We start from the raw sequence: 25,863 nt of genomic DNA on the forward strand, positions 1-25,863 counted from the left end.
AACAGTAAGAAACATTAGCACACTTTGTGACATTAGATGTTCATTTAAAATGCCATTCAGACCTTTTTTTGTGTGTGTGAAATTAAAATTTTAAAGGGATAGTCCACCCAAAAAAATGTCAATTCTGTCATCACTGATTCACAAAACTGGAATTTGATACACAAATGAAAAAAATTTTTAATGAAGCCTGAGAGATTTCAAAATCCATGAAACCCAATCTTGCACTGATGCTTCAAAATGTTCATAAAAGTAATCCATCTTAATCAGTTTAATCCAAGTCTTCTGAGGAGACGCGAGTTGCTTTATATGATGAGCAGATATCATTTAGGCTTTTAATCGCACATACACATTGATCAGTGCACGTATGTGAAGCACATCAAATATGGTACACAGAAGCTCGACTGACGCACGAGAACCAGTGAAGTTTATGAAAACAATGTGAACAAGAATAGACCTTTAAATACTGATCTAAAGCAAGTTCTTTCTTACACTCTTGAAAAATGAGAGGCTCTGCGTGTGTGTGAATGTTTCTCTGTGCTCACCCGTTCTGTAAGGCTGCTGGGTCGTATGGGAGCGTCATTCCTCCCTGAACGTGGAGACGAAGGAGAGTGATTAGCTTTATATTAAATGTACAAGGTCAGAGTCCACCATGAAAGCTCTCGTACCGTTTCACCATCTCTAGGCCAGGGTCGCCCGTTCTGTAGGTACTTTGACTGGTTCTGCCGCTTCTTTTGTCCTCCGTCAGCAAACTTACACAACAACGGTTCTGTGGGAACTACAGGTGAAGCAGCCAGCAGGAAATGAGTTTTAAAAATGAATATTTGTTATTGCTCCATAATCAATAATGGATTCTTTAATTGGAATTTATATTAAATAAATGATATCTCATCTACCTGGCACTCCTGGTGGGGTTTTGATATATTTTCCATTGAAATGCTGAATGATGGCTTCACATTTCTCCGTGGATTCCATCCTGTTAATCAAATACATGAAGAAACAATTAAACCAGTGGGAAAAGTTGTATTATTATTATTGGTAACACTTTAGAATAAGGTTCCATTAGTTAATGTTAGTTAATGTGTTAATTAACATGAACAAACAATGAATAATACATTTATTACTGTATTTATTCATCTTCGTTAATGTTAGTTAATGAAAATACAGTTATTCCTTGTTAGTTCATGGTAATTCACAGTGCATTAACTAATGTTAACAAGCACAACTTTTGATTTAAATAATGCATTAGTAAATGTTGAAATTAACATGAACTAAGACTTATAAATGCTGTAGAAGGATTGTTCTTGCTTAGTTCATGTTAATTAATACATTAACTAACATTAACTAATGGAACCTTATTCTAAAGTGTTACCTTATTATTTATTTATTTTTATGACCATATATATTTTATATATAAGAGATGGAAGGGACATAAATATCGTAACTGAAATATTGATGATGACAATAATAATAATAATAATAATGATATTAATAATGATAATAATAATAATAATGATATATATTTATATATATATATATATATATATATATATATATATATATATATATATATATATATATATATATATAAAATAATTAATGTTTTTTTTTTTTTTTTTTTTTGCAAGTACAATTCAATGTCAGCACCTTTATAATTAGCATACTAAATTTAAATGTGCATTATAATTAAATATTATTAAATTGAACTGGACTGGAGGATTGACCGCAGCGTGAGGAATTATTAAAGTACCTGGCGAAGCCCACGCCCCTGCTGGTCCCGTTAGCGTCCCGTAAGATCCGAGTGGAAATCACCTGGCCGAAGGACTTGAGCATGGCCTCCAGCTCCTGCTCGTCCATAGACACAGGCAGGTTAGAGATGTACAGGTTGGTAGGGTCCTGTTCCTGTTGCTAAAAATAATAAAGCAAATAATACAGTAAATCTGCACTCATCTACATCAGAACGATAACATTAATAGTTTATAGCAGCAGTTTTACATTTTCCTTCATCTCACACACACAAGAAAACATACATGGAAACAGTAAATGCGCTATTAAAAGATTAATAAAGAATCATAACATATATTTTAATACATGAGGGTTGAGTGCAATTGTAACACTTAGAGCTGACAGCAATAGAGTATTTTTAAGTGGGACTGAAATAACAATGATCTGGTTATGATATGGTTTAGATGCTTTTTATTAATCCTCTGGTTTTGTTCGAATAGAGTTTTTTTTTTAATGCAATTTCATGAATGTACTATATTTTATTCTGAAATAAGTTTTCTATTCTTTTACTTAATATTTTGTATTTTTAGGGGGTTTTATGGTACTAAATTATATTTATGGAATAGGTATGACACCTACAAATTTAAATTCCAAATTAAACTATCATAACTCTTGAATGCTTTGGAGCACAGACTCTTGGACTATCTTTAAAGGTAGATAATTGCTGAAATAAAGTTATAGAAGTTTAGATTTATTATTATGAAAATTTCACAAAAGTACTTAAAAAAATCTTTTTTTAATGAAATATAGGTTTTCCAACAGATGAAATAAGATCTATAAATATAAAGTTGTGTTCCAAATCTGAGGTTGATATCTCAAAAAATTTGCATTTCCTTCCCATGCATTTCCAGTGTGGCCATTTTTGACAGCAAACAATACAAGACTTTTTTTTTTCAGGATAATGTTTTGTGTGTGTGTGTGTGTGTGTGTGTGTTCACATAGCAAGTACCAAAACGTTTACTAAGTTTTGCACCATTTTGATGTAACAAAAACACAAGAGGGTTAATCAGACAAAAACACTGTTCATCTAGACACTTTGAATATTGAAGATTCAATTTTTTTCTTTCAGTCAAAGAATTGTTATTTTATAACTAGCCTTTGCTTATGCTCTCCCAGCCAAGATGACATTATGTGTGCTGGCTACTAGCAAGACAAAAAATACTTGTATAACGCAATCATCTTTTTTTGTTTTGTTTTGTTTTGTTTTTCTTGGGGGTTGGATTTCTCACACTATCAGGCTTCACATTGCTTTTGAGGAATACATGTCATCACTGTAAATTAATTAAAGTGTATTAATTACAAATTAATAAATTTTGTTTACTAAAGAAATGTAAGCCCTATATGAAATTCATTTAAAGTAGGACATAATCAAATTTGCATCATTTATTTGTTGGAATCAAGGTACAGGCTTGTTTAAGTGCCTTATTTACAGAGCTAAATCACCACACGGCTGAGAGCTCACAGATCCCTCACAGTGATCAACAGATTCATTTCACAGATGAAGTGATCTGATATGCTAAAACGAAAGAGAAAAAACTACAACCATATGAAACAAAATATTTGACACAATAATTTCTTAAATGACTGAGTAATAAAGCAAATTCACAGCATACTAACCCACTGCTCTTCATCTTTTTGTGTTCTGCAGTATACTGTATACTATGCAAACTATGCAACATTATAGTATGCATACCCAGACGATGACCTGCTATTAATACCAGCCAGAATATGTAGTAAACAAACGAGCACACTTCACATAACACTGTATCCCACAATGCAATGAGCTCGTCCTGACCTTCTACTGCAGTGTGATAAATGAACCAGAAGTAATTACAGTGAGCTGCACAGATCCCTTTCTTATGCATTATTAAATCAGACTGTCAAGTTAAGCACCTGAGATATAAAATTATAGTCAGAATAATCTATTTTTTATGGAACAGGATAAAAAATAAGAATAATTTGTCTTTTTTGTTGAGTATCATACACAATACATCAAACTTTTATGCCTCATATAATATGCTTTATATACTGTAGTGAGATTATTAAGATATACATCAAGGAGGGATTCAGAAGCCCAAAATATGCTATTTTTTTTTATCAGCATCCTCTGTGTTTTATAGTTAACATAAAACAATTAAAACAGGAGAAGTTTATTCAAATTGCTAGCAGAGAGAGATTACAAATGGGTCAGTTTTTTTAAATTATTATTTTAAGGTGACGTTGTTGTAGTGTAATATTAATTGTGTTGCGTAATATTAATAAACATGCATCATTTACTGTTATTGCTATATTAAGTTCATGTTACATGTGCAACTACGTCACATTGACAAATTGTTACCATTTGTTCTTTCAACAAAATGTTCACTGTATGGATTGTGACGAGTCAGCTACCTCTTCCCTGGTTATCATCGGCACCCCTGTTTAGTTTCTTGCACAGACTGATCATTTTATGTCTTTACACATCAATGTATCGTCACGAGCCGCAGGGTTTTTTTTAACTCTCAAAGCTGTGATTCCCATCCACTTCCATTATAAGACTGACAGACTGCAACGGTATGAGTTAACAATCTCTGTTTGTGTTCTACTGAAGAAACAAAGTCACCTACATCTTGGATGCCCTGGAGGTAAGCAGATAAACATCACATTTAAATTTTTGGGTTAACTATCACTTTACGCTGCAAAAGTACTATATAAATATGAATCCTGCATGTTCTGCGAGTCTGTGTGAATGAATGGTTTCGTTTACTACACACATACTGAAGAGTTTTCAGAAACTGCTGCCTCACTAAATGAGGACATAAATACATGAACATGATCTCTAGAACTGCTCTGACAGTCAGTTCATGAGCATTTAACCCTTTAATTTGAGAAAAACTATCTTCACAGCAACCCATCAAAATAAAAAACTGGAAAGAAGAGAATGTGGCATATAAATATTACTTAATGTAACATAGTACTACTACCAACAATACAATTATTAAAAAAAAACATTACAGAAAAAAATATTTACCAGAATTTATTTACCAGTATTTCTGAAATAATAGAAATACATACATATCTTTATTAACATAATTAACATATCTTTATCTAGACAAATATGTGTCAATTCAAATCAGCATATGTATATATGTGTCTGTGTGCACGCGTGTGTGTGTAGGCGTTTATGTGTGTGTGTGTGTGTGTGTGTGCGTGCATACGATTAAATGAGTCAGACATTACCTAACCAATGTCAATAAATTTCATGATAAAACACAAATCTTGACTCAGGTTCTGGTACTGGTATATGAGACTGATATGTAAATGTCTAGTTTGTGGTAAAATTTGGGTAGCACTTTATTTCACCATGCTGTTCTGCATGTACTGCACACTACTATTTAAAAGATTTTCTATTGTTTCTTCTGCTTATTAATTTACTATTAATTTATTAATTAATTTAATTTACTGCTGTAATCAAAGCTGATTTTTCAGATGATCCTTCAGAAATCATTCTGATATGCTGATTTGCTGCTCAGTAAACATTTCTGATTATTATCAAAGTTGTTTTCACTCTGTTTATTTACTTTTTGTGGAAACCATGATAAATATGTACATGTGTGTGTGTGTGTGTGTGTGTGTGTGTATGTGTATAGTATTCTTTGACGAAAGTTCAAAAGAACAGCATTTATTTGAAATATCTTTTTTTGTAATATTATAAATGTCTTTTTTGTAACTTCTGAATAACTGAATGCATAATTTCTGAATAAACTTTTAATCTATTAAATAAATAAATAATAATAATCAAAAAATGTTTGGGGTAAGTATATACTGCAGTGTATTGTATATTAATTAGCATTAATGTAACCCTAGACCTTAACTTAAACCATGTTTAATCCATGCAGTTAGCTTGCATTACTTAGTACTTTCACTTTCAGTTCAATATAAGTGCCAGTACTGTAAAATAAAGAGCAATCGGATTTGTGTGTGAGTGTGTGTGTCCAAGTGTTTGAGAATGGAAACATTAAGATCTCAAAACAACACCACCACCACGACCTGAGAAACATCTCTGACAAACATAATTTCTAGGTAGGAGAGCTGGAATTGATGGAATAAACAAAGATGACCTTCTCGCTACACGCTGCTGACACTAGCGTCAAACACAAGCTCGTTCAGATCATTCAGACTGTTACATGAGTATCAGAGGTTTATGTGCTTTTGCTCTGTAATCGTATACCTTTGCCATCTGAGCTTGAACTCCACTGGCCTTGAGTGCCGTCACAGCCTTCTGTGCTGCTGCAGGACTGTCAAAATCCACGAAGCCATAACCTACACACACACACACACATAAATAAACACATAAAGTGAATACATCTGTGTCAAATACATAGGGTATTTGATTGTGATTCTCTCAAGAACATACAGCCGAGCTTCACTCACCTTTGCACTTGTTGGTAGTTTTGTCCAGAATAGCCTTGGTGGACACAATCTTTCCATATCTATAAAACATCCATACAAAGACTGTCAAGAGTGACTCAGCACTGTATACACTACTGAGGGGTAAGATAAAACCTTATATAACCTTATAAAAACCTCTATAGTTATTATTTAACACGTTCATGTAGCAAGAATGCATTCAAATGATCAAAACTATTTTTTCCTATTCATCAAAGAATCCTTAAAAACAAATATACAAAATGCATCAGTTTCCACTAATATATTCAGCATTACAACTGTGTTCAACGCTGATAATAATCAGAAATGTTTCTTGAGCAGTAAATCATCATATTTTCATGATTTCTGAAGATCATGTGACACTGAAGACTGTAGACATCACTGAATTCAATGATGAACTGCCTTTAACTATCATTTTGCATTATTGACACACTATTTTCCTAATGAATGTTGTTCAGTTGCTTTGACGCAATGTCTTTTGTTTAAAGCGCTATATAAATAAAGGTGACTTGACTTGACTTGTAGGAATGATATTGGAAATACAGCTGTGCAATGCATCACAACAACACATCGTATACAGTTTATGATCTATTAACATGGAAAACAAAGTCCAGCATTTCTAAATTGCAGTATTTCACTTTATTACTGTTTTTATCAAATAAATGCAGTCTTGGTGAGCATAAGAGTCTCGTTTAAAATACTGTATATTTAAAAATTCATATTAACCAAAATGCACAATTTCCGTTTACAAAAATAAAAACAAAGTTGAATACTGTGTGACTGATAATGAGTATTATGTATTGGCCTGCGAGAAATAAGTGGACATCATCTCTGTGTGGTTTGTGCTTGTTAATCAAATGCTGGGATTATTGCTGATATTATGACTTTTCACTTCAACACCAAATGTATTTTCCCATTTTATAACCAACTACTGGTTTCCTGAACTCTTCGCAATCCTTTGTTTAGTTTTTTTGGTACAGGTTGAGACATTTACCTGGAGACAAAACAATCTGTTCTGGGCTTTTCTCCACCACAACTGTCTGTCTGTCCCTCAAAACTAAAAATAGGCACGTTCACTAAGGTACACAATGAACAGAACACGATTCTCTTTCAGAGCGATGTGTAGGTGTGTATTTTGTTGTCTTTGGCAAACCGACAGAAGCTGCTGTGTTCACACCACAATCACCACAAAGAGTCACTGGACAAAAAGGAAAAGAAAGAATGATTTACTCCAATAACAAAACTATCCATCTCCAGTTTTTAGTTTATGTAAACAAGTAATCATTTATCAATTTAAATGACTAATGTCTAAACATGAATTATTATAAACAAACAAAACACACTAAACAATTATTGTAATTTCATTATAAACACATTTTGTGCAGTTAAATCGTGACAGTATTTGTAAGCACTTTACTTGAGTACATTACACAGACACACAAATCATCATATATTGTCATGAGGTAAATAAGGTATTAGATGAAGTGTACACATGTTTTGTGCTGCTGTGAGCTTCAGTGAGAGCAGACGGCGGATGAAACCGGACTCCACTTCTGTCTCCTCCTTCTACTCTTCTCTCTCTGGGTCTTAGTGCACACAGGATTCACAGCGCCATCACGTTGACTATCAGGGATGGAAATTCACTTTTTTGTCCACCGGCCACTGTGTCGGCTGGATTTCAAAATCTACCAGCCACTCAATATTTTTACCAGCCACTTTCTTGTTTTTAACCGACAATATGTAACTGCATGCAAAAATTAATACTACAAGATCTACAATACTTAAAGGCGCAATATGTAATTTTTCTGCTTTAAAAATAGCAGAAATCACTATATCTATGTTATATATATTTTTTAGTTGTGAACTTACATCATCCCGACAGTTTCCACGAACTTTCAAATCCGGAGAAAATTATAGTTTAATTAGAAGACACGGCACGTTTCTTTATTTCCGTTTTGTCGCCCGTCTATGGCGTCATATAAACTTTGACCCCTCTAGTTTATCTAACTTCCTGCGGAAACGCCAAATACAAAGGCGAACAGAAACAAAGACGAGACGAAGAAGAAAAAATAGTAGCCTTGATTGAGACTATTATATTTTATATTTATATTCGTATTTAAACCTCAATCAATAACTTAGTTATGGATCATGATTATGCTTTGCCTGCACGTTCTGTGAAGCGTAAATGCACAGGTGAAATAAATGACCCGAGATGGTTTTGGGACAAGAGAAGCTACAAGACACGGGTAAATATTGGAGTTGCATTTCCAAGATAGAGAGAGCTTCGTGACAAGCTGAAACTACAGAGAGATGCCGAACTCGCTTGCATTCTGATAAACAGGTATGCATCCATTCAGCTAACTGTATCTATCCGTATAATTTGTGAAATGATGATGTCTTGTGTAAAACGCAGACGGACTAGCTCTCATGTAAATCTACATTTGTTCTATATCTAGCTGAATAAAGTAGCTTCAAATGCAGTTCTCTAACTTGTTCGATATCATAGTATAACGTAATTATAATTATTAACGAAAGGCAGGCGTGTTTTTTAACATATATTACTACTAGCTAGATGGAATATTGACTTGATAGGGGTCTCATAATTCATAAAGACGGTTTCATCGGGCGCACGCGCCTGGACCTAAGTTAACCTCCGGTCTGTGTTGTGTATATCGGTCTGGCTGCGGTGCCTTCTACAAACGCAGTTAAAGGCAAGGTGATGAGTAGACTGAAGTTGGGCTGAGGTGGTTGTGCTGCGGGGTGTGTTTCACATACATTTATTTATTTTTGGAGACTCACCACAATTTTAAAACTGATCTTTTTTAAAAAAAAAAGCTTCATTGAATAAACATGAGTAACGTTACTTACTGCATGTTTAATAATAATAATAATTCCTTACATTTATATGTTTAAATATCAAAGCGAGGCACAGGTGTTTTTATATCGCTGTATTTCTGAAGGAAGACTTGCATGTTATATGTCTGATAAAGCAGCGTGTGAGCGTAGCTCTGCTTTGTTTACAGCTGTTACTGGGGAAACCTCTATTTCTCGCGCTTTATGTCTATGCTTTAAAACATCTCCTGTTGGCAAATAATGAATTGCATTTTCATTAAGTCCACCTGATCCACGCAGCAAACATTTTGTTTGTTATCAAAAAATATCTACTCTAGAGGGACTTGGCTGTTGTTATTGATTCTATTTGGAAGTCTACCAGAAGTTAAGTTAGGTCCACAAAAGCGCTCATGCGCAGTAACGTTTGTTTAAGTTGTTGCCGTTGAAACCGTCTCTCTGTTCGAAAAGACGTGATTGTCAAAATACTAATTTAGAATGAGGGAGGAATGATAGGGAGCGACAGAGCGCGTGTTCCAATGAACAACAACTCCCATGAGCCTTACGCATTTTCCCGACGTCATCAAAGTACGTCTTATGTTATTATTTTGATTGAGTGACCCCTGGTGGCCAAAAAATCCATATTGCACGTTTAAGCAGTTTATTTAATCTCAAGTCTCAATGAAATACTGACATTTTCTCTTTCAGTGATGCTCAAAAACTAGGTTTACTAGGTTTTGAAACAGCAAACTCTTTCTGAAGTAACTCATTCTCTCAAGTCCGTAGCCCAACCGGATGACGTTTTTTGCGACATTCTAAACCGTTTTCCTATGCATTAATGATGTTGTATTTAATTCCAAAGGAAAGGATTCATCAGTGTCAACAAGTGTTGTTGTTTTTTTTTTTGTGGTTGAGGGAACACGTGTGGAAAAGTCCTCTGTTAAACATTGTATCACTGAAAGAAATCTCAGCTCGCAAACTTTTACGCCATCGACAAGAGACAGAGACGTGACAAATTAAACTCTTCACGCGATCTTGTATAACATGAGCGCGTGCTATAAAACGTAGGGTAAATAATCAACAAATATATCACTCTGCCAGCGGCAACTTCAGCTGCAAACACTGCACTGGAAACAATGCCGCCTTTCTCCACGGAGCTGCTTCGGATGATATTACACTTTATTGCATGTTGTACACACAACAGGGATGAAAATTAACTTTTTTGTCCACCGGTCGGGAGAAACAGAAAGTATTTTTATTTACCAGTCATGGTGGTTGGTAGGTGAAGCGAGTTAACCTGCCACAACACAATCATTTCCATCCCTGTTGACAGGATTATACTTTTTTATGATTTAAGAAAATACAAACAAACATGCATTTCACTCAAATTTAAATATTTCCCATAATTTACACTACCACTGTTTAATTTGTTTCTCAAATCCGAGAAGAATTTTGAACTAAAAGCTTCTACCTAGATTAATATAAACTGTGATTAGAAAATTTATTTGTTCAACATTTACATTGTAATTTATGAAAATAAATGTAATAATAAAAAAAATTCCATGCATAATGCCTGTTGCTTAGTGATAATGTAGTTACTAGTAAAAATGTTCGTCATAGACTCATTCTAATCCTCGTCCAGATCACAGATCACAGCAGTACGCACAGACATTCCTGTCTGTCCTGGACACTTTTCCCATCACGCTGACATGTGGGAAGTCTGACGTCTGGCCAGTTGGCACAGAGGAGTGCTGTTGGCAAAGCTGCTTCAGAATGAAATGAAGCATAACTTTCTACATTGAGTACAACTGTTGGAGCAGTACAGGTCTTATTAACACAGCGTTTGGCTCTCACAACAACCAGCTTGACTGTCAGGAGTTAGAAACACCATGTCAAGAGGCCATTTCGCTTCATTTACAAATCAGCATTGGATTTGTTGTTCAAAACTGTTCAAAAGAGGCCATCGTCACGCCTATGATATTCTGCTGTAGGACTGCAGTGAACAGGTATTTTGATAGTTCTTTGACTGATCAAATATCTTTTTAAAATGCGGTAATGACATGCAGTAAATGAAAAAAGGGGGGAAAACCAACACATGACAAATAAAAAAAAGTACCTAATTATGCTGTGACATACATCCTGGTCAACAGTTCAAAGGTAAGCAGTCAAACACCTGATCTGATTTTTCATTGGGTTATGTGTGTGTGCGTGTATGTGTGTGTGTGTGTGTGAGAGAGAGAGAGAGAGAGAGAGAGAGAGAGAGAGAGAGAGAGAGAGAGAGAGTGTGTGTGACATATCAGGACACAACTCTGTATAATGATATGGGTATGACACAGGTATTACAAGGAGAGAGTGACTTATGAGGACATAACCCATGTCCCCATTTTTCTAAACTCTTATAAATCATACAGAATGAGTTTTTTTGAGAAAGTAAAAATGCACAAAGTTTCCTGTGAGGGTTAGGGTTAGGAATAGGGTTAGGTGTAGGGTTAGGTGTAGGGTTGGTGTAGGGCGATAGAATATACAGTTTGTACAGTATAAAAACCATTACACCTATGGGATGAACACACTTTACACAAAAACAAACGTGTGTATGTGTGTATGTGTGTGTGAGTGTGTATGTGTATGTATGTGTGTGTGTGTGTGTGTGTGTATGTGTATGTGTGTGTGCGTGTGTGTGTGTGTGTGTGTGAGTGCGTGTGTGTGAGAGAGAGGGTGTGTGTGTGTGTGTGTGTGTGCGTGTGTGTGTGCATGTGTGTGTGTGTGTGGAGAGATGTATGACCCGCTAACGTTCAACCATGACCCAGTTAGCGCTGATGCCTGATGCTGTCCTTTGCTTCACTTGCTCTGGTATTTGTTTCCACTGCTGACACTTCCTCACCTCTCACCCTGTGATCTCCTTCCTTCAGTCCACCGCTCACATCTACCAGAACACACCGCACAACTCCATGGCTTTAATAAATTAGATCTACAGCCGAACTTCAGCATAGTTACACTGAAAGAAAAGTGACTGAATTTGAATATAATTTTCTGGTGAAACACTTTACATTTAAAACAGGAGAGTAAATTCAAAGCTGTGAAATCATTCAAATTTACCTTACAAATAGCGTAAATTTGTAAGAACCGACTTTGATATAAACAACTGCATTCATGACAGATCCAATTGAATACACTATACAACCCCAAATCATTTGAGAAAAAATGATTTATGAACCAGTGTTTATCAGCAGTGTGAACTCATAATTTGACCTCACTAAAAATAAAACACACTTTCTATTCCTATTCACTACTTTGCAACAGCAAAGAGACATGCTTCTTTTATAGTCTCCTGGCCCATCCTCCATCAACAGTAAGCACGACATTACAGAAATCCCTAGAAACCCCAATATAAAAGAGCATTAAACACTTACAGATCTCCCCTCATATTAAACCTGTGAGGAAGCATAAAATATCTACTCATTTCAACATTTCCTCTACTAATACATATCACAACAGAGTGTGGGAAGAGCAGGTTTCCCTCTATTTGCTTGCTTGTTACTTCTTTCCAACTAACTCCATTTCTTGAGTTAAAGAAGAACATTGGTAAGTAATAATTTTACTTTTTTAACGATCTGTATAAATTCTCCATTCTCAATTTTTTAAATGTTAGTCACATCATAATTTTCATAGAATAATATAATCTTAAATTTAAAAAATATATATATATTATAGATATATTTTTATAGATATAGATATTGAGATTTACACAGATTACATCATCACGAAATTACCCGTCTTAACCTAGGAAACTGGCTGGATCAGAAACCAAATCTTGCACGAATGCATAAGAAACAGTTACTGAGAGATGAGACTCGCAAAAGTGAAACTGAAAGCAAATCTGAATTGCTTCATTGTATTACAAATAAATTCACTGAACATTCACTCGACTAACTTTATAAATAATATTGAAGGAGTTTACATGTGCGCTGGACACTTTTTGGCTGGTTTTCCTGTATTATTAAGAAATTCATATGTATCAACAGTTTATTTATTTAATTTCAGTCATTTTAAGCTGCTCTTAAAGGGTTAGTTCATTGAAAAATGAAATGTCAGTATTCGGTACCGATACCAGTGAAAATCCACGGTTCTCTGTACCAATTTCGGTACCAAAGCAAAACACAAAAATTAAAAAATGTATTTAATATTTTAATATTAGCACTAAAAATAAAACCAATCCCATTCTTTATACTTATTTACAATTGTGTTGAAAGTGATATAATTATGAAAAACAGTAAACAAATTTCACCCAAATGTAATTTGTCTTTTAATTTATGAAATTTAAACACATTTTATTTTTGGTAAATAAAGGGGATTTGCTATTAAAATTAAAACTTGGAAGAAATATTGTGATTTATTTCTTTAAGTTTTATACATTTTTTCAACAGTAGTAGCAGTATCACATACAGTATTGTTCAAAATAATAGCAGTACAATGTGACTAACCAGAATAATCAAGGTTTTTAGTATATTTTTTATTGCTACGTGGCAAACAAGTTACCAGTAGGTTCAGTAGATTGTCAGAAAACAAACAAGACCCAGCATTCATGATATGCACGCTCTTAAGGCTGTGCAATTGGGCAATTAGTTGAAAGGGGTGTGTTCAAAAAAATAGCAGTGTCTACCTTTGACTGTACAAACTCAAAACTATTTTGTACAAACATTTTTTTTTTCTGGGATTTAGCAATCCTGTGAATCACTAAACTAATATTTAGTTGTATGACCACAGTTTTTTAAAACTGCTTGACATCTGTGTGGCATGGAGTCAACCAACTTGTGGCACCTCTCAGCTGTTATTCCACTCCATGATTCTTTAACAACATTCCACAATTCATTCACATTTCTTGGTTTTGCTTCAGAAACAGCATTTTTGATATCACCCCACAAGTTCTCAATTGGATTAAGGTCTGGAGATTGGGCTGGCCACTCCATAACATTAATTTTGTTGGTTTGGAACCAAGACTTTGCCCGTTTACAAGTGTGTTTTGGGTCATTGTCTTGTTGAAACAACCATTTCAAGGGCATGTCCTCTTCAGCATAGGGCAACATGACCTCTTCAAGTATTTTAACATATGCAAACTGATCCATGATCCCTGGTATGCGATAAATAGGCCCAACACCATAGTAGGAGAAACATGTCCATATCATGATGCTTGCACCTCCATGCTTCACTGTCTTCACTGTGTACTGTGGCTTGAATTCAGAGTTTGGGGGTCGTCTCACAAACTGCCTGTGGCCCTTGGACCCAAAAAGAACAATTTTACTCTCATCAGTCCACAAAATGTTCCTCCATTTCTCTTTAGGCCAGTTGATGTGTTCTTTGGCAAATTGTAACCTCTTCTGCACATGCCTTTTTTTTAACAGAGGGACTTTGCGGGGGATTCTTGAAAATAGATTAGCTTCACACAGACGTCTTCTAACTGTCACAGTACTTACAGGTAACTCCAGACTGTCTTTGATCATCCTGGAGGTGATCATTGGCTGAGCCTTTGCCATTCTGGTTATTCTTCTATCCATTTTGATGGTTGTCTTCCGTTTTCTTCCACGTCTCTCTGGTTTTGCTCTCCATTTTAAGGCATTGGAGATCATTTTAGCTGAACAGCCTATCATTTTTTGCACCTCTTTATAGGTTTCCCCTCTCTAATCAACTTTTTAATCAAAGTACGCTGTTCTTCTGAACAATGTCTTGAACGACCCATTTTCCTCAGCTTTCAAATGCATGTTCAACAAGTGTTGGCTTCAGCCTTAAATAGGGGCCACCTGATTCACACCTGTTTCTTCACAAAATTGATGACCTCAGTGATTGAATGCCACACTGCTATTTTTTTGAACACACCCCTTTCAACTAATTGCCCAATTGCACAGCCTTAAGAGCGTGCATATCATGAATGCTGGGTCTCATTTGTTTTCTGACAATCTACTGAACCTACTGGTAACTTGTTTGCCACGTAGCAATAAAAAAATATATGAATAACCTTGAATATTCTGGTTAGTCACATTGTACTGCTATTATTTTGAACAATACTGTACGTTTTACTAAATAATAGTAATATTTCAAGCACAATGCCTTTATGTAAAAATTAACTTTTAGGCCTAATGAATGCATATTTGTCATTTTAACTGAACTTAAGACTGGTGGAGATGCTTAAGATATTTTTGGTCATTGAGGGTTTCTGTAAAAAACAAAATAGTAATAGATCATATTAATTATTATTAAAAGATAATACTACAACTAATTCTACTATCATACTAATGTATATACAATGCACTATGAATTGATGAGCTGCTGGGTTCATGAATATTAATCACGTTGTCTGCTTTCGGTCAAACTGATTTGCTGAAATCAAAATAGGAGTATGAATATGAATAATTCTAAATGAACTGTCGATTCAGCGTGGTAAGACTCTCGCTCATTCTCTCTTTGCATGTGTGAGAAACAGCGCTGTCAGTAAAGCAACGGTGAGTCGTGAGCCTTCACAAAGAGTTTACAGCATCAAATGCAGGTTCACTGTGCATCCACTGAGATGAACTGAAAAGTTCAGATCTCTTGATGGAGAGAGAACTCTGAAGCTCAGATGCTGAAATTAATGCAAGCGTAATGCGCTTCAGTCTATGTAGTAAACAAACCTGCACGTCTCTGCCATTCATTGATTCACACAGAGATGCGCAGAACACGGATTCATATTTCAAACAACTTTTGCGGCTTAACATTTACAGATACTGGTCCATATGGAGATTTGATTTGATTAATTTAACTAATATTAACTACGACTTTATTCAGCATTGTAACCTATCCTACAGAAAAGCATTAAAAACTGCTAGATCCGATTACTTTTCTTCTCTTTTAAAAGAAAACAAACATAACCCCAGGTATTTATTCAATACAGTGGCTAAATTATCGAAAAATAAAGCCTCAACAAGTGTTGACATTTCCCAACATCACAGCAGTAATGACTTTATGAACTACTTTACTTCTAAAATCGATACTAGAGGTCGACCGATATATCGCTCGGCCGATATATCGGGCCGATATTTGTCATTTTTTAATATATCGGCATCGGCCGATATCCGTGTTTAGTAGCGCCGATTTAAAGTCAGGCACGTCGGCGGGCAGCCTCGTGTTATTGGCGCGGTGGAAAGTGCTGCTGCAGCCACTGCATGTGAAGCACCCCGAGCCAAAACTTTTGTAAGATTCAACAACAGACCTGCGAGATAAAGGTAGTCAGAGAATTTCACTCTGTAAATGGGGTGGAGAAGTTGTCAGCTCTTACAAACACTGCAGCGTGATTGAGGGCTCCGTTACTCCGCCCCGCTCACAGACAGCACCGCGCTCGGAGAAACAGCTGTCCTGGAGCTGCCCAGAAAGGCGAATGACATGTGTGTCAAAACATCCAAGCATGGTTTGATGCAGACAATAACCAGTTTTCCATCCAACTCATTTGTATTTAGGGATGTAAATATTTGATAATTTCCATGATCGATCGTCCTTTAAATTAACGATCAAGTAATAACCTTAATGCTGCAAAATGCGTCTGCAGCGGTATTATTATTATGTGCAAAAGCCACTTGGAAAAAAAGCTTTCTCACCTGAATTAAAGGGGTTTTAGTATTAATAAAATGCTAGTAGCAGGACTGTAAAATGAATAAATGTGATTATGATCGTTTGATAAAATGAAGAGAGCGCGCCATACGTTTGAGATCATTTTACTTTGCTGAATGTTTTCTGTCAAGGAGACCGCTGAATGCGCCTCTTTAAATGGTTTCGTGGTGCTCGTTGTTGTATTTTGAAACGCAACTGCAATGTTTTCAAATGACACTATAGTAGTGGTGCAACGGATCATCATTGATCCGTGATCCGTTCAGATCAATATCTTCAGTTCGGCATACGCGTGACCCGCGGATTGATTTATGAAAAAAAAAAAAAAAAAAGTTGCGCATGTTCAGTCCACACTCAGTGATAATGCATGAAGGATATAATGATGAAGGAAAGAGGTTAGAGTGAAAAGATTGTGCCAGATCTTTATGAACAGGAGAAGAAAAAAGTTGTGGATGAACTATCCCGAGCATCCTCTGTTGCGCTGACGACAGACGGGTGGACGTCCAGGTGGACGGAGAGCTCTGTGACGATAACTGCTCACTTCATCACAGCAGACTGGGAGATGAGAAGTCCTTATTATTATGTTAAAAAGAAGATATTATGCCATGTGCACTAAGTCCATACGAGGACGAGCGAGCGCGGGTTTGACTAGATGTATTTGGAGATTATTGCTCACGTCTCGTTCTGCACATATCCAAATGTTTCCATATTCGCAATGTATCTGAATGTTAAACTATAATATTTTTTTTATGTAAACTAGACGGAAAAAATCATCCTCTTCACATGAGCAAAAACGTCCTTTGCATAACAACAGAGAGGACCGGTATAGGGTGTATTTAAACTGACCAGTGTAACTTTTTAAATGTTTGGTTGACTCTACTTTATTTTAATAATGAACAGACTGCGATGTAAGTTCGAAATTAGAATGCACTTTAGATGTTCTGTGTCATTTATACCAAACACAAATGTTGCTGGTTGCTAGTGTCTTTGCAGCACTACTGTTATTTATTTTTTATATATTTATTTTTTTATATTTTTCAGTTTAATTGATTTTTATTTCTAAAATTGTATTTATTTAAATGTATATTTAAGTTTACATTTATGTTCCAACAAACTTGAAAAATTCTACTTGATAAATGTAAATGCTCTAAAACGTTTATGTAAATGATTGACATATATATATATATATATATATATATATATATATATATATATATATATATATATATATATATATATATATATATATATATTACCTGTTTTATATATTTAATACTTGGTCAGTTTATTAATTTGTTTGTAACTTTGGATACATTTTTTTTATTTTAATACAGTGCAGTGCACTAAATTAAGATGAATGAAGAGATGGTTCAAGTCAGTGCTCAATAAATTATGATAGGTTTAGAAAAAATGTGTTGTGCATCCACTTATTATTAGTGTGACATTTTAGCATGCAAATCAAGGGGAAAACTCCACGATATCGGCCCTAAAAATCAGCAGCACATATCGGCCATCGGCTGACCCTGACCTCTAAACATCGGCATCGGCATCGGCTATAGAAAAACCCATATCGGTCGATCTCTAATCGATACTATTAGAGATAAAATTGCAAACCATTCAGCCGTCAGCTACAGTATCGCATCAGACAGTGCACTATAGACCCCCTGAGGAACAGTTCCACTCATTCTCTACTATAGGAGAGGAAGAATTGTATAAACTTGTTAAATCATCTAAACCTACAACATGTATGTTAGACCCTATACCATCTAAGCTCCTAAAAGAGGTGCTTCCAGAAGTCATAGGTCCTCTTCTGACTATTATTAATTCCTCATTGTTATTAGGATATGTCCCCAAAACCTTCAAACTGGCTGTTATTAAGCCTCTCATAAAAAAGCCACAACTTGACCCCAGAGAACTAGTTAATTATAGACCAATCTCTAATCTCCCTTTTCTGTCCAAGATACTAGAAAAGGTGGTATCCTCACAATTATATTCCTTCTTAGAGAAAAATGGTATATGTGAGGATTTCCAGTCAGGATTTAGACCGTATCATAGTACTGAGACTGCTCTCCTTAGAGTTACAAATGATCTGCTCTTATCATCTGATCGTGGGTGTATCTCTCTATTAGTTTTATTGGATCTTAGTGCTGCGTTTGACACAATTGACCTCAACATTCTTTTGCATAGACTTGAACACTTTGGCATTAATTAGGGTGACCACCTGCTAATAAGCCCAAGGGGGGACAAGCGGTATGGTTCTGAGGGACAATGTGGGACACCTTGCGCGGTGGTGCCCCCACCCCATGGGCAGACTCACTGATAGTGGTTTACCCATTTCTGGCACATACCACCTTACATGGTATATTAATAATGCCTATTCCCCTAAACATGTGTACATGCTGATGTACTGTATGCTTATGACAGAATCGACAAATGCACTTCCACTTACGATTTACTTTAGCTAATTTTATTTATTTTTCATTACAATTTATTCACTTAAAGAATAAATTACTGCTCATATACAGCATTCGATCGCATTGAACAAGAGTGAATGATTTGTCCAGGTTTTTTTTTTTTTTAATGTTTTTGTAATGTCTGGGAAGCCAGAATGCGCATGCATCAACAGAAAAGTTTTTTTTTTTTAAGCGAACCGTGCAATCCCTATTACCTCAATAATCAATCAATTACAGGCCTAAAACAATCATGCCCGAGCAGACGGATATTAGTACATCTCATCACACCGGCACCCGCGTCTAAATCAGTTGTATGGTCTGGTTTTCAGTCTAAAACAGTTGCGTCAAGTATAAATGTCTCGTCTGTTTCGGGAGGTGCGCGCGCAGTCAGCGGAGGCTCGCATCTGTTTTTCTCAGATTTTGAAAAATCTTCGCGATCGACTTAAAATGCTTCCAAGATGACGGGTTGGTGACTCCAGATATAGATGAGCGACCAGCTTTTTTTGAGCAAGCACTGATTATGCGTGACACAGTCTCAATTTGTGGGACGCATGAATTGGGCTTCAAACGCTGTGTGTGCACGCGCTACGCGGGACGGGTGGTCATCCTAGCATTAATGGAAGTGCATTAGCATGGTTTAAATCATACTTATATGACCTCCATCAATTCGTAGCAGTGAATCATCCACAAATGACTTAAGCTGTTCACTTTTTTAATGTGGCTGACGCTCCCTCTGAGTTCAAACAAACCAATATCCCGGAGTAATTCATTTACTCAAACAGTACACTGACTGAACTGCTGTGAAGAGAGAACTGAAGATGAACACCGAGCCAGATAATGAACAAAATATTGACTCGCTCTCTAAACTGCAGTGTTTTGAACTCTCTCACAACAGACCCGGAAGAGAAGACAATTCTGAATAAAGTCATAGTTTTGCTATTTTTGGAGCAAAATGTATTTTCCATACTTCAACAAATTCTAACTGACCCTCTGATGTCACATGGACTACTTTGATGATGTTTTTCTTACCTTTCTGGACATGGACAGTAGACCGTACACACAGCTTCAATGGAGGGACAGAAATCTATCAGACTAAATCTAAAATATCTTAAACTGTGTTCCGAGGATGAACGGAGGTCTCACGGGTTTGGAACGACATGAGGGACATGACATGAGTCATTAATGACATGATTTTCATTTTTGGGTGAACTAACCCTTTAAGATAAGGTAGAATGTGTCTAAACATTTGACTATTAGTACATCAAAAAAAAGTTGTGCATGTGCTATGTTCACTGCAGGATTATGAAGTATAGCACTATGTTTGTGTTCCTAGAAATGGAGGACTGTCACCTGAATTTGTCCATAGCCTAAATACAGCTACGCTGATGTTTGTGGAAAATCAGCATTAGAAGTGTATTTATTTTTACTTTCTCAGAAATGTTTAAGACTGTCGTCACACTTTTCCAGTTATTTTCCAACAGAAGCAAGGCTTCAGCAGCACCTCTTTCTCCTGCCACTGAGCAAACGCTGTCCCACATCTGAACTGAATGGAAGAATGTGCCTGTTTAAACATTAATGATAGGGTCTAAACAAGATCAGTCTTGACTTGCAGAAGCAAAACCAGTCCTCAGCCTCTGCGAATCTGTAAAATTATGGTATACTGAGGCACAATTAACTTATTAGTGATAAGAATTTACGGCTTGTAATCAAAGCACACACAATCAGGTTTAACATGCAAAGCGTAGCTTACACTACATACAACTTCACCAATTCACTATGAAAAAGGGGTAGTAATAATAATAATAATATTAATAATAATAATAATAATAATAACTGTTCCTTTTAGTGTTGTGTGTGTATATATATGAAATTAGCTGAAAGACTGTGTTAAGTTGCTTGACGTAACATTTTAAAATAAAGGTCTTTGCCAAAAGTCTACATTTTGTTACATCTTTACTATAGTGATAATTTTGATAACTTTTTGATAAAGCTCTAATTGGTTTTCTTTTGGAAATACGTTTCAAATGAATCCTGAATGCATTTATGACTGTAAAAGCATATCGGTGTGTGTCACAATCGCAAAATTGATCAAAGAAATTGCGATATATATATTATTTTTTTCATATCGCACAGCCCTAGTTCATTCAATAAATACAGCTAACAATCTAGCTTCTGAATACTTAGTTATTAACCCAACAATAGCGAGGTCAGTTCATTTTTTTGAAGTGGGCCGCGCAAATATATGGGTTTGGTTTTGTGGGCCGCGAGCTGAAAAAGGTTGCGAACCACTGCTATATATATATATATATATATACTTGGCCAGTTTATTGATTTGTTTGGTTAATTGATTTTTGTTTTGGATACATTTTTTATTTTAATACCGTGCAGTGCACAAAATTAAGATTCGAGAGATGGTTGAAGTCAGTGCTCAATAAATGATGATAAGTTTAGAAATGTTGTGCAACCACTTATTATTATTAGTGTGACATTATATCATGCAATTGAAGGGGAAAACTTCAAGATATCGGCCCTAAAAATCGGTAGCACATATCGGCCATCGGCTGACCCTGACCTCTCCCATATCGGTCGATCTCCACTCTGTATGGTTTTTACCAAATGTCAATCATAAGCCCTATTCGGATGGGACAAGGGAAGTTTTACAAGGGAACGATAGAGAAAATTGTGTTTGACAGACGTACTTCACATTTTTAAACCCGTTCGAATCTGCTAAGTCTGTGTTTTTCTTACGCAACATCTGTAATAATTCCAGAGCAAATTACCTACTGTTTTTATATGATTGTTGATATTGCATTATCTAAACGTTTTCCTCATATGTTTTTAGCCTACCGGAGCTACCATTTGCTGCACCTTCCACTATGGATGGTATCTGACATGCATTTGAAACATATTTCCAAAAGAAAACCAATAAGAGCTTTATCAAAAAGTTCTTACGTCTCTAGAACAGACATAAGTCTATAGTAAAATAATCACTATAGTAAAGGTGTAACAAAATTTCTAGACTTAGCCTATGGCAAAAGGAATATAAATAAATAAATCCCGTGTCCAGTCATGCATTCAGTAAATACTTTTTCTTTTGGGCAATGGACCTTGTTGGGAAACCAAAATCTACATCGCTGATCCGGAGCAATCTCCTTTGATGTCACCAATCCGCGTTTGTACAAGTTTCCTTAATCGCAAACACCTGGCTGGCCAGGTATGGTGAGGCTTTCTCCAAACTGGCCAAAAATAAACGAGACAGTGACAAATGAACGATGTTAACAAAGAAATGTGGAAACGATTCCTATTTCAAAGAGAACGCGGGGAGTTAATGTGCCCACTTGCAGTGAACAGTGTCTACATCGGATGCGAGACCGCCATGTTGCAACAGGTTGAGTCTGTCAATGTCTACACAGCATATATGAGCTCTGTGTCAATACTTCATGGATAGGACGGGGCAATTTACTGTCGATTATTTGTCATGTCGTGTCGCGCCGCATCACTGATTATAAAGAGTTTTATGGTATTTTCTCGCACCGGCGCATTGTGCGTGCAATTAAAAAAACTCGCCATAAGCACGCACTGCAAGCACAGGAGCGTACCTGCGCTCACTTGACCCGCGCTTGCCGTTGAAGTGAAGTGGAGTGCATGTCTGAAACGTCTCCTGTTCGTAGTCATTCTGCGACTGAATAAAAGCACTTTTTTTCAAGAGAAGAGCTGTCAGAAGCAGCAGTTGTGAGTGGGGTGGCCAACCCTAGCCCCACCCCATGTTAATTGCTTTAAATATTTTTAAGCGTTAAACTGAAAAAAAATGAATAGCCTGCGCTAATTTTGACACCACTACATATACATATACACACACACACACACACACACACACACATATATATATGTGTATATATATATATATATATATATATATATATATATATATATATATATATATATATATAATAGCAAAATGTGCTATTTAGTCCAAAACCACTTTTTTTTTTTTTTTTTTTTTTTACTGTGAAGTTGGTCATAATTGCATGGGTGGGTGGGGGTGTGGGGGGGTGTGGGGGGGTCTATGGGATTGACTCCCTTTTGGGGACTTTCTCTAGTGATGAATTTCAGTAGCTTGGTGGTTTCAGGAGAGAGACTGGAAGGTTGCCGCTTGGTCACGACACATTGAAGAGCCACAAAACCACATTTATAGCTTGAATTTCTTAAGAAATTACAATTACAATAGTATATAGTATCCTGCTCTTTCTTGTCTGTCGGCACGTTGTCAGTTTCCTCTTTGCTTTGCAATGTATTTTTCATTGCGTGAGAACATGACCTGTGGTGTGAGATCGCCATGGCTTGTTGCATGTAGCAACAGTAACTAAGCGGGACGAGTCTGTCCAGGAATATTATCCCTGTCATTCAGCATCCACATAGAGGCAAACCATAGTTATCTAGCCTGATGTATCTTTCACAGAGACTTACGGTTGGCAGAGTTTGACCAGGTCTTGGTCAGTGGTCCCAGGATGGAGTCCACGAATGTAAAGATTGGTTTTGCTCAGCTGTTCCCCACCTCCCGCACTACTGGTGCTGCTACTGTTGGTGTTGAGACTGAGCAGCGCCATCTGGTGGCTGGAGGACACATAGGCTTGCTGTTGAAAAATAAAATACATATATAAACATATTTTGTACTTAGATAAATATAAGTACAGTTAAATCAGTGTTACTACTATTAAAGAAAACTATACAAATTATATATATATATATATATATATATATATATATATATATATATATATATACACCAACATACAGAATCCCTTTCCCCTCTCCTCCATGAGTTTGTTAACTTAACCTTTTGTCTCTTCCATCCAATAATAACTACATTAAGCAACCTTCACATGCCTGCCAACAGAAAACCAGCACTGAATGTGAAGGAAAGCAAAATATGCAGTTCATTTTTCTAAGGTTTTCTGGCATTTGTCACGCTAAGACAGTGAAATCTGGGGACACAGCTAATAAAGTTGTCAAAGAGAGATTCAGCCTACAAAACACTGAGCCAATACATGGAGAGGATGTTGACTGATGTGACTGACTGTGTGAGTAATGGTTTTAAACCAGAGCATCTGAGTGAAGAAGAATGGAACTCTGCCCGGAGCGAGGAGCTTGAGTGTCTGTTGTCTCTCACTCCAATACTGCTCCATCACAAGTGGAATAATAATAATAAAAAAAAGTATTTCAAAGAACATGATGAAGTGTTCCTTTTACGTAAGGGAATGAGGGGAAAAATGAAAAGAGGGGGAATATGTCATTCTCTCCTCTCAGATGTGTAGGCTATAAAACCTGAGCACTAGAAGCGAAACTGCTGCTGTCATTCTACTCCTCTCACACACAGCCTCCAGTCCGCTCTCACTCACAGGGCATCTGATATGGCACATGTCTACACGCTATAGGGGTGTGTGTTACGACCGATTTAGTTTCATAGTCGCTGTGGCGAGTGGGGCGAGGCCGAGAGGCGTGGGAACGAGGAGTGAGGCCAGGTGTAGTGATTGAAGATGAGCTACACCTGCGCCCCACCGCCGGTCTTGAGTCCTACGTGGGACTCAAGACCGGCGGTGGGGCGCAGGTGTAGCTCATCTTCAATCACTACACCTGGCCTCACTCCTCGTTCCCACGCCTCTCGGCCTCGCCCCACTCGCCACAGTCGCTTAAATGGAAATTTTGTTGACTAGTCTAAAAGTAAGAAACCCTCAGAAGACAGTCAAAAATACTGTGTTTATGAGATCTATTTGAAATAGCCTACGTCAGCTGTGACTCAAATACTTCCAGATACCTTATCTTCTGAAGTGTTCTAAAAACGGCAACAAAAGCAGCAGACGGGCTGAATGAAATTGCAAATACACTCTCTAACATAAGATTGCACTTGTAGACAAGTAGAAATATAGCTGTTATCATGGTTACCCTGTAAACAAAGCAGCACAGTTGGAATTATATGAAGATAACATGAAAAAATTTCAACAAAACTTTTCTAAAGAAAGTCACTTGCCTTTAGAGTTGGTCTTATTAGACATGGTTCTGGTTTCATTAAAATAATTAAACAGCTATTTAAAAATAGTGGTACGGAACAAAGCACAATACTCAACTACTCAGTGCTCAATACTGTTTATTACTTACTGTCAACTTAATTTTAAGTTTGCCCATGTCAAAATTCAACATATTACAGTATACACATTTTCAGGTTCCACTTCCGGTTCCATTTAAATGAACTATTATTATGTTTTTTTACAATTTAACCTTCACTGAATGTAGCGTTGCTGGAAGGTAGTAAGTAATGTTGAGTAATGCTGTCCATCAATCACATGTGCTTCGAAGTTGATGTTTTTGACACTATCAATAACATTTTGCTTTTCAAGCAGGAATAAGCTTGTTTGCCAAGTAGTCCATTGAGGGCTGAGACACTTGTTCATTTCCCTAAATTAATTAAATATAAACTGTTAACTGTATCCTTATAACCATTTATAAACACTCCATAAAGCCCCTATTTTACAAATAATAATGCAGTCAGGAGATGGTGTGATGCAATGAGTGGTTTCCACATTTTTTAACATTTAAAATACATGAAAAAAAAAATTTCTATCACTTTGTTTAACACTCTTGAAATGAAAATGAAACCCTCATACTAACATAACAATAGCAGTCTATTTATTTCGTGTTCCAAGTTGAAGTCAGTATGTATATTAATCACAATATGGGACAA

The 25,863-nt window shown here is 36.2% G+C and overlaps 1 protein-coding gene across 2 annotated transcripts in view; it reads right to left on the reverse strand.

Moving 5' to 3' along the window:
• Positions 1 to 25,863, reverse strand: part of LOC128022670 (RNA-binding motif, single-stranded-interacting protein 2) — a 55,632-nt gene that overhangs the window by 11,222 nt on the left and 18,547 nt on the right. For both annotated transcript variants that reach the window (XR_008185968.1, XM_052610453.1), the window contains 7 exons: positions 23,592 to 23,758; positions 6,196 to 6,254; positions 5,993 to 6,084; positions 1,748 to 1,905; positions 894 to 973; positions 666 to 775; positions 543 to 586 (listed from right to left, as the gene is read on the reverse strand). Coding sequence is in view for 1 of the 2 variants with exons in the window: in XM_052610453.1 (XP_052466413.1) it covers positions 543 to 586; positions 666 to 775; positions 894 to 973; positions 1,748 to 1,905; positions 5,993 to 6,084; positions 6,196 to 6,254; positions 23,592 to 23,758 (710 nt within the window). In the remaining variant the exon portion in view is untranslated. The remainder of the gene's footprint in view (positions 1 to 542; positions 587 to 665; positions 776 to 893; positions 974 to 1,747; positions 1,906 to 5,992; positions 6,085 to 6,195; positions 6,255 to 23,591; positions 23,759 to 25,863) is intronic.

Source organism: Carassius gibelio, chromosome A11 (assembly GCF_023724105.1).
Source record: "Carassius gibelio isolate Cgi1373 ecotype wild population from Czech Republic chromosome A11, carGib1.2-hapl.c, whole genome shotgun sequence".
NCBI classification, from domain to species: Eukaryota; Metazoa; Chordata; class Actinopteri; order Cypriniformes; family Cyprinidae; genus Carassius; species Carassius gibelio.